A 9,971-nucleotide genomic window follows, 5' to 3' on the forward strand; every position below is an offset into this window, starting at 1 on the left:
AGCGATGGTGTCACAGCCATGGTGGTGTCACAGCCATGGTGGTGTCACAGCCATGGTGGTGGCACAATTGCTGTGTCCTCCCCATCTCTCCTTGGCTTTCTGCAGCTGCCCCATCCCACCTCTTTGTGAGGTGGCACTGTGGATGTCGTACAAGGGCCAAGAGCTGTGCCCTGGGGCAGCCCAGAGCGGGCTGTGGGGCAGCCCCTGCACAGGGCAGGCCAGCAGGAAGGGGGCACAGGTCTCCGCCTGCCCTGGATTTCCGCAGTCTGGTGCCAGCTGTGCCCCCACCTTCCATCACCGAGCATCCAGGTGGCACCGGCGCTGCCCCTTCACCTTCCTCACTCTGCAGAGCACTCCCTGCCCACTCCACAGCGCCCTGGGATGTGCTCTCAGCCCACTCCAGGTCCGAGCAGTGCTGCTGCAATCAGACCAAGAGGCTTCATTTTGTGAGCAAAATTGTGACCAGGTTCACTCCAAATATCTCGCTGTGAGCCAGGTCAACACTCCAGGGATTTTCCTTCCTCTGCTCCTCTGTCCCTTCACTTGGTGTGCCTGGCACAGTCCCCCTAACACTGGTGGCACTGCCATGTTGGGCACAGCTCAGTGGGGTTTGCTGGATGGGGAGACCGTGGGTTCACTTCCCTGCAGCTCCTCCCAAAGGGTGCAGCTCCCTGTGCCCCCCCCATGCCATCTCCAGACTCAGCTGTGATTTCCAAAAGGCTTTTGGGCCAGCTCATGGTGGTTTTGCCAGGGACCTCAAGCCGAGGTGATCTCGTTACCCCATAACAATGGGATCTCATCATTCAAAGCTCCCCTCCAAACTGTCACATTCATTTTACTCCTTGCTGTGGAGAAGACCCAGAGACCTAAAGGGCTTCTGCTTCCAGCCCCCACATCCTGCAGCTCAACGTCTCTTTTGTGGTTAAAGCCTTGATGACTCTGAGCCAGGATGAGGCTGGAGGGTCAGGGCCACGCTCTGGCCACAGGAGGGGTGGCAGGAAGAACACCCACCCCCATGGTGAGACTGTCTCCATCATTCCCAGACTGTCCCAAGAGCCTGCTCTGTACCCTCCCCAGCCCCTGCCTGGCTCTTAGACCTAAAACTCCCTGCTCCCAGTCCATTCCACCAACCCTCTGGTGCTTCCTCATTTCACTGCTCCCACATCCAGACACATTCCCCCCGTTTCTATCCCAAGCCCCCGGACAGCAGAGCCCAGAGCTGGGAGCAGCATCCAGGCCACCAAGCCACCGTCCCTGCAGGAGGCCATGCCAGGAGCTCTGCCCACCTCCTCCCAGACCCCGGGAAGGAGACACCTCCCTGTCCTGAGTGCCCGGAGGTGCCTGGAGGTGCCCACTCCATTCCCCAGATCTCAGACAGCCTCTCTCCAGATCCCCCCATCACATCCCTGACCCTGGCAGAGGGCAGGGCCCCGTCCCGTGGCAGCAGGGCCAGCTCCTGTCCTGGGCCAGGCCACCAGTGATGCGGCTGCTGGCCGTGGACTCATTTGCCTGCCTGGCTCTCTAGCCCGTGGCTGCCAGGCTGCCAGGCATGTGGGCTGCAGTCCCTCCTGGGGCCCTTGCACCATGCCAAGGGAGCTTTTCTTATCTTCACAGGAATGAAAACCTTTCCGAAATCAAAGTGCTTGGGTGGCTTTGAAGAGTTTCCCCTGGAGATGAAACAAAGCTGTTTGTGAGCGCCAGCAAGCGCTGCCGAGCTGCAGCTCCTGGGGACACCGGGCTGCTGGGGAGCACTGGGCAGTGGCCTGGGGGTGCCCTGGGCTGGGCACTTTGGCCACAGGAAGCTGCCCCTCATGCAGAGCCCACCAACCCCAAGCTGTTCTGACTCATTCCCACCCGGCTCCATGCTGGGAATTGTGTGCCATGAAAGGCAACCAACAAAGGGACGTGAGAGAGGATTATTGTGGAGATGCTGGAGGTGTTCAAAGCACACTCTGCACGGCAAGGGGCTGCTCCAATCCCCCAGTCCCCAGGACCCACAGGGCCCTTTTGCAAGACAAAAATGAATTCAAGGGCCAGTGCAGCAGAGGAGCCAGAAGCAAAGCTCCCCCTCTGGAGGAACCCGCCCAGGCTGGTCTGATCTGAGGCGCTGGATGAGGGGTGGACGTGGAGGGGCCAACCTTGCAGTGGGCTGGGGACAGGCAGTGGGCACGTGCCGTGGCACTCAGCAGCACAGGCCGTACCTGCCAGCCTGCCCTGGGGAGCAGAGAGCGCCTGGCGAGCTGGCGTGTGTGTAGATTATTTGTTGTTTGATATTTTCCCTTTAATGCTTTTGTCCTAAAACAAATACACCAAAGTTCAGGGCCCTGCAGGTTGTGTCTGCTAGGGATGGTGGAGTCAGGGATTGCTTTGGAGAGATCTGTGCTGTTTGTTTACCAGGATGGGCAAAGTCTGCTCTCGCTGCCTGCTCCCAGTTCCTCAGGAAGCTGCCTCAAAGCTGCCTCACCCCCTTCCCGCTCAGCCCTGCCACCCTTCCCTGCCTCCACGGCCTTCCTGCTCCGGGCAGGGCACGCTGGCCTGCCTGGCACCCAGCAAAGCTGCTGTCTCTGGGGACAGAAGGACTTTGTCCCTCAGCAGGAGTGAAGGTCCATGCTGGGTGCCAGCCTGGGCTGGTGATGCTCAGGCACAGGGGGAAGGAAGCAGGATGCGCTGGGAGCTCCGTGCCAGCACCCTGGCACCTGGGCAAAGCTGGGAGTGATGTCCCATCCCCACCATTCCACCCACTGCATCCCAGGGCCAGCACTGGCACTGTGCCACATCCACCATCCTCGGTGTGCCCCAACCCCAAGGGAAGATCCCTACAAGGATCCCCCACTCCAGACCTCCAGTCACCCCGCTGAGGCTCATCCCCTCCCTCGGGATGTGCTCTATCTGATCTTGGCTGGCCTTTCCCGCAGATCCCAGCTTGTCTGCCGCTTGTTTAGCCCTGCATTCCCCTCGGAATCTCACTCCAGCGCCTCTGGATTTTGCCCCGGAAAGTGCCGGCTCCAGGATATTGCAGAGCAAACACAGCGGAGATAAAGGGGCACCATCACCCCTCGGAGCAAACACAACCCCAGCCCGGCAAAGGTCACTCGGGTCCATCACTGCCACCACCACTTCCCACCCCAGCCCCTCGCTGGCCCCGTGCTCCTGCCACGTGCCAGCTCTGGAGGGACAATGACCTCCCCCCGGAGCCTGCCCTCAGTGCATTCCCATTCCCAGCCCGTGCTGCCCTGCTCTGCCCCATCCCAGTGCCAGGCCTGCCTGTTCCTGCCCTCCACGCCCACAGGGGTCTGCTCCTGCCCTGCTGGAGCTCATGGCACCCTGGGTCCCTGTCCCCCAGCTCCCTTCTCCTCTGCTGTGCCCACGCACCAACCCTGCCCTCAGACTGGCCCTGCCATCTCCTGCCAAATCCACGCTGACCCCGAGCTCTCCACCCTCTGGTGCCCACCTCCATGGTCTGGCTGTTCCCACCCCGGTCCCTGACCCGCTGTTGTCGCCCAGAACTCTCCCTGCCATGGTCCCTGCCTGTCCCTGAACCCTACAGATCTCAGCTGGCCGTGGGTCCCAAGTCCCTCCTCGCCAGGAGCAGGGATGAGGGATGTGCCTCTCCCTCTCTCCATGCCCAGAGCAGCTCCTCTCATGCCCAGCCCAGTCTCTGTGGGCAAGTCCCAGCTTGAGCCGAGGTTTCTGTGTGTCCCAGCCCCGTGCCAGTCACGAGCAGGGCAGGTCTGATCTGGTCTTCTCTCCCTAAGTCTCCTCCTGCTCCCTTGGACCGCAGGATCCTGAGCAGGGAGGTCATGGCTCCCCGACAGCTCCTGTTGGGAGGATGTGGAACCCTCCCTTCCCTGCTGCCCGCTCGCCTGTCTCCAGGGCTGGACCATCTCCCAGCAGCAGCTGGAGGTGGCATTTCAGGCAGGAGACCGTTGGACCCTAACAAAAGCAGGAAATGGGTGTAATTCTCCCTCGGAGGAGGAATGAATAGCAGATCCCCGGAGGAGGCGAGGCCAGCTCAGAGAGCGGCAGCGATGTGAGAGACTCGGCTCATTCTTTGCGAGGCTGTGCTTCCTGAGAGCTTCCCCCTTCCTGCTGCTCTCCAGCCTCTCCCCAGCTCTGCCAGACCCTCAGCAGCTCCGGCAGCAGCAGGACAGGACCCACCAGTGGCGTCCTGCTGGTCCCAAACCTGCTCCTGCCAGGTCATGGGGAGCCCGGGCTGGGGACAGCCAAAGGGGTCAGGGGACTTCAGGGATGTGATTTAGTGGGTGACATCCCAGCTTTGGGATGAGATGAGCTTCAATGCCACTTCCAATCCAAACCATGCTGGGATTCCACGACTCTGACCCCACACCTCATGCACAGCACCGCTCACTCCTTCCTTATACCCAATCTGAGTATTTTGGGAATTAAGAGAGTGCCAGAGGCGGGGGATGGGAGGGAGGCCACCACAGCCCAAACCTCTGGCATGGACACGGTGCTGGGAACAGCAGGAGCTGCCCCTTGGGGGGGGCTCCCCCCAGAAGCTGTTGGAGCATCCCACGGGCTTCCACCAGCTGGGAGTGCCAGGGAAGCTCCTCTCCAGTCTGAATTCCAGGACGTGCTCAGGCACTGAGCTCCAAAGCTCAGTCAGCCACCAAGGTTTCATTCTGGGGCTCTGCTGCTTCTTCTTGAAGGGATCTCTGGTGCCGCAGAGGATGGGTGGGGATTGGAGAAACCTTTCTGACCCCTGGAGTGGGAGATTGATTAATCAGTGCTCGAATAATTGCAGGGCACTGCAGACATTCTGTTCTCAGCGGCCTGTGCAGGGAAGGGATGAGGTGGAGGATCGGGCCAAGGAGGTCACTCACCCCAGCCCGTCCTCGCCTCGGCCTCAGAGCTGCTCCCAGGATTAAATGGTTTCTTTTTTAAAGCGAGATCTAATCTGGTGACAAAAGCTGCAGCAGCACTGTGAGCCCATCATCTCCCTGAGAAAAGCTCCTGCAGCCTTCAAATGCTTTCACCACTCAGATGCTGGATTTCAATCCAAGGCTGAATCTGCCTCTCTTCAGCTCCAGCCCTGCTCTTGTCACTCCCCGCTGTGGGATTTCAGGGTTTCCCGCTCTGTTTTCCATGTGGGACGACACAGGCCAGGTGCTCAGATCACCTGATAACAGAGTTTTAGCGGCATCACACCCCTAGGCCTGGCTTTTCCCCCTGTGGTTGGGTCTGTGGTGCTCCTTCCAGCTTTCCTGGTATTCCCTCAACATCCCTGAGGGTGGGTGCCAGACAAAGAGCTCCAGCAGGGTGCTATCCACTGATTTGCAGCCCCCGAAGCAGGGCACACCAGTACACAATGATCCCTAATTACTCTTCCAAATCTGCATCACTGGACGAGGCAGATATTCCTGGGAAGCCTTCAAGGAGCTCCCTTGGTTGCTGGTTAAAAGCCAGGGTTCCTCTCCCCAGCCTGTCTGGGCATGTCCAGAGTCGCTGCTTTCCAAGATCCAGCCTGAGGGCTTCACATCCAAACTTCAGTGCCACAGATATTCCGGATATCTGCAGTCAAATACTCCCCTGAGCATTCAGCCAGGTAAAAACATCCTCTTCCCTCTCTGTCTCCTCGCTCCGGGTGTCGTTTTCCAGCTTTCCCAGCAAAGATTTCATCTCTTCATCTCCACCATTGATAAAAACCTTTCACAGCAGCGGACGGAGCGCGAGGCCCCAGGGGAAGGAGGTGGGAATAATGCTCCTTTCTGCTCTCTCCCCATTAGCAGCCCCCTCGGAGCTCTGCCAGAGAAGCAGTTTGAATCCATCTCATCTGTGCCCCGTTAATTCCTTCTAATGCAAGTTTTAATCAAAATGTCAGGTGGAAGGAATTCAAACGCCTCGGAGAGATCCCAGCGTGCTCTATCAACACGAGCGCCTCTCTCCCCCCAGCCCCGTGATCCTGTCACACACAGCCAACAGGTCTGGGTGACAACCCTGCTGGCCCTGCCACCAACGCTGGCTGCAGCTCCCGAGTCTGGGGACATCACATCACCAGGTGGGACTTGTCCCAGGGATCCACGTGTGGATGAAAACCCAGTGGAGAGCAGCAACGCCCCGCCGAGCAATGCCCTCAGCACCTTCTCCCCACCTAGACCCATGTTTCCTCCTCGTTATCCAGGGAATGGCGCTCCCTGAAGAAGGGGAGGAGCTTTCTGCGATGCTCATCCTCAATGTCCACCCCAGGAGGAGCTTCCAGCAAGGCAATGGTGGAGCTCATGTGGCCTTGAGGGACAGGAGACAGTGGCCCTGAGGAAGGGGAAGAGCTTTCAAGAGTAGACAAGAAGGTCTCAAATGCTCATCCCCAAGGACCATCCCAGGAGGAGCTTCCAGTGTGACACAGGTGGAGCTCGTGTGGCCCTGAGGGACAACAGTCCCTGAGGAGAGGTCGCTGAGGAAACGTCCCTGAGGAAGGGGATGAGCTTTCAAGGCTGGATGAGGCGATTTGGGATGCTCAGCCCCAATGCCCATCCCAGAAGGATCTTCCAGAGTGGCAATGGTGGAGCTCATGTGGCCTCGAGGGACAAGGGACAGTGGTCCTGAGGATGGGGAAGAGCTTTCAAGGCTGGGTGAGGAAACTGGAGATGCTCAGCCCCAGTGTCCGCCGCAGGAGGAGCTCCCAGCCGGGCAGCCCGCGTGCCCTGCGGTGTGGGGTGGGCTGTGGGAGGACCAGAGCTCAGGGGCTTCCCTGGCTTGCAGGATCTTTCATCCTCCGTCACCACAAAGCCAGGCCAGATCTGCATTTGCAGCAGCCCACAGAAGCTGCCTCTGTTGTCTTATTTTTGTTATTTTTGAGAGGATATTTTAGCGCTGAGCACATTCCCTCCTGTTGCCATGGCAGCCGTGACAGGGGTTATATACCGTGAGAAAAATACCAAAATTAATGAGTGAGTGAAAGAGCAGCCAAGAGAAAAACAAGGTTAAAAAAAGAGTTAAAACAGTAATAAAAACAATCTCCCAATAATTTGGCAGCGAGCATCCCAGAGGCAAGACAGGCGGCGAACATCCGAGCCCTCCGGCTCCTCCGTGGATCCTGGCTGGCGTCGCTGCCCGCATCCCGTGGCCAGAGCATCGCAGTGGTCCAAGGGCTGCGCTGCTCCCGCATCATCCCACCGACGCTCCGGATGGGGCTGCACCCACCCAGCTCCTTCCCCCGCAAACCTGCAGCCCTCGGTGACGCGGGAGGCGAGCGGAGGAGAAGTTCTTTAATGTGCTCATTTCCTCGCATTTGGGTTTTGAGGATCTTTTTGTTTTTAATTGTAGAAACAAGCGGATTGTCAGAACATCTGTGTTATTAGCATTTGCTGCCCAAATCTGAGCTGCTGCTTCTCCTGCGGAGCCCAGAGCTGATGAGAGAGAGAACAGAGGAGCCTTTGAACTCCTTGCAGCAGACGGCAGCCAGGTTGCTGCGTGTGTGCGTTGGGGAGGGGGTATTTATTCTCTTGTAAGGTTCATTTGCTCTCCGTGTTTCCCTTTCTTCTCGCTTTCCCAGAGATTTAGCTGGATGCTCTTCCCTCACAGGCTTTGTTCTTCTGACAAGGCCCCACCGGCACCACGAAGCAGCTGCCTCTGCGTGATGCCAGAGCAGCCCAGCACGGGGTACCTGTGCGCTGCTCCCGCATCATCCCACCGACGCTCCGGATGGGGCTGCACCCACCCAGCTCCTTCCCCCGCAAACCTGCAGCCCTCGGTGACGCGGGAGGCGAGCGGAGGAGAAGTTCTTTAATGTGCTCATTTCCTCGCATTTGGGTTTTGAGGATCTTTTTGTTTTTAATTGTAGAAACAAGCGGATTGTCAGAACATCTGTGTTATTAGCATTTGCTGCCCAAATCTGAGCTGCTGCTTCTCCTGCGGAGCCCAGAGCTGATGAGAGAGAGAACAGAGGAGCCTTTGAACTCCTTGCAGCAGACGGCAGCCAGGTTGCTGCGTGTGTGCGTTGGGGAGGGGGTATTTATTCTCTTGTAAGGTTCATTTGCTCTCCGTGTTTCCCTTTCTTCTCGCTTTCCCAGAGATTTAGCTGGATGCTCTTCCCTCACAGGCTTTGTTCTTCTGACAAGGCCCCACCGGCACCACGAAGCAGCTGCCTCTGCGTGATGCCAGAGCAGCCCAGCACGGGGTACCTGGAGCAGCCCAGCATGGGGGACCCGGAGCTCGGGGCAAACCAGAGCCTCCAGCAGCAGCTCCGGGGGCGGTGGCACTGCCAGCACCGGGGCAGGCGGGCGGGAAGCACCTGGAGGGTCTCATGGAATAATGCTGCAGACAGAGCTGCAGCCTGAGGGTTTCTGGTTGCTCAGACTGGCTCTGCTTTCTGGGAATGGTGAAGACAAGGTGAGAGTGGGTGACTCATCTGGAGCTGGTATATCTCAGGATGAAATTCTTCCCTGTGAGGGTGGTGAGACACAGGGCGCCCAGAGAAGCTGTGGATGCTCCATCCCTGGAAGTGTTCAGGGCCGGGCTGGATGAGGCTTGGAGCAGCCTGGGATAGTGCAAGGTGTCCCTGCCAGATAAGGGTGGAATGAGATGGCCTTTGAGGTCCTTTCTAACCCAAACCATTCCAGGATTCTACAATAACGCCCAGGAGAAGGAAGTACAGGGAATGGCAAAGCTTCCTGTGCTGTCAGAGGGCAAGGAGCACTCTGGGAGGGGCTTTCAAAGGCAGTGGGGTGGAGGAGAAAGGTAGAGATGGACGAGGCAGCCCTGGGATCCAGGTCACCAGTGACCTGGACACGGTTTCCCCCCAGCTCCCCAGGCCATGGGTGCTGCTGGCACTGCGGAGGGCTCTGCCAGGCAGCTCCTCTGGCCTGCACAGAGGTGATTCCTGATGCCAGGACAGTTTTTCCCTGCCTTCCTAGAGCCTGGACCTGTCCCTCAGAAACGTGTCTGAGCAGAGGCTGAGGTGACAGACACCAGTGTCCCAGAAATCAGCGGCATCCAGTGATCTACGTACATGCCCAGCTCCCCGGCACTCCCTGTGCAGCTGCCGATCGACTGCCCCGTGACTCTTGTGAAACGCAAACCTTTGGTCCCCAGCAATCTCTAAAGTTTGCTGTCCCTGCTCCACGGGCAGCCTTGGATCCATGGGGTCACTCCCTCGGTTTCTCCCTTTGCTCCAGCTCTCCATCCCTCCAAGGAGGGCTGCCAGTTACTGATCCATCAAATCTCCCCTTATCTCCAGAGAATTCCGCTCCCTCTCCCTGCCCAGCTCATTCTGGATCAGCAGGGCACAGCCTGACAAACCCCACAGCTCCTCTCCCTGCCCCAAAGGTGGGCTTTGACCTTCCCTGCCTTCTCACTTCTCATCTTCTGCTAAATTGGCTTCATGTGAATTGACACTCAGAAAAAAAAACCCGCACACGGACGCGGAGGAGCTGACATCTCTGCAGGAGCAGAAGGTCTGGAAGGAGAGCTGGGCTTTCCAGCCTGAGGTTTGACTGTCCAGCCCCCTTTTCCTGCCTGGCAGGATGCAGCCCTGCCAGGGGCTGAGCCCGCTTGTTGCCGGGGAGAAGCGGGGAGATCTGGGAGAAGAGCAGGACAATTTTGGGGGGAAAACGGGGTGATTTGGGGGGTGAGATGGAGCCGGGCTGCTCCGAGCAGGCAGGCCCAGCCTCTAGATGGTGCAGTCATGCAGCCGAGCTGAGCATGTGTGCGGCGAAGGGCGCTGCGCAACAGGTTGGCGTAGCTCAGCGGGGAGACGCGCTCCCATCCTCGCTGCGGCGGAGCGGGAAGGACTTTCCAGCATCCTGGCGAGAAATCCACGCCGCAACCGGCCCGGGAGGTGGGTGAGGGGCAGCGCCACGGGCTGCGCGACCCTCGGAGGGTGCTGAGGGTTTTGGCAGGGCCGGGCTGCAGAGAAACCCACGCCGCAACCGGCCCGGGAGGTGGGTGAGGGGCAGCGCCACGGGCTGCGCGACCCTCGGAGGGTGCTGAGGGTTTTGGCAGGGCCGGGCTGC

The 9,971-nt window shown here is 59.0% G+C and overlaps 1 protein-coding gene across 2 annotated transcripts in view; it reads left to right on the forward strand.

Annotated features, from left to right (window-relative positions):
- PCDH1 (protocadherin 1) overlaps positions 1–9,971 on the forward strand; it is a 28,888-nt gene that overhangs the window by 5,036 nt on the left and 13,881 nt on the right. The window contains exon 1 of one of the 2 annotated variants that reach the window (XM_017733394.1): positions 9,428–9,796. The exons of the other annotated variant lie outside the window; for it this stretch is intronic. Coding sequence (XP_017588883.1) covers positions 9,592–9,796 — 205 coding nt within the window. The 5' untranslated portion in view covers positions 9,428–9,591. Of the gene's footprint in view, positions 1–9,427; positions 9,797–9,971 lie in introns of those variants that run through there. 2 annotated transcript variants of the gene reach the window in all.

The sequence above is a fragment of the Corvus brachyrhynchos genome, unplaced genomic scaffold, assembly GCF_000691975.1.
Source record: "Corvus brachyrhynchos isolate BGI_N302 unplaced genomic scaffold, ASM69197v1 scaffold545, whole genome shotgun sequence".
Lineage (NCBI taxonomy): Eukaryota > Metazoa > Chordata > Aves > Passeriformes > Corvidae > Corvus > Corvus brachyrhynchos.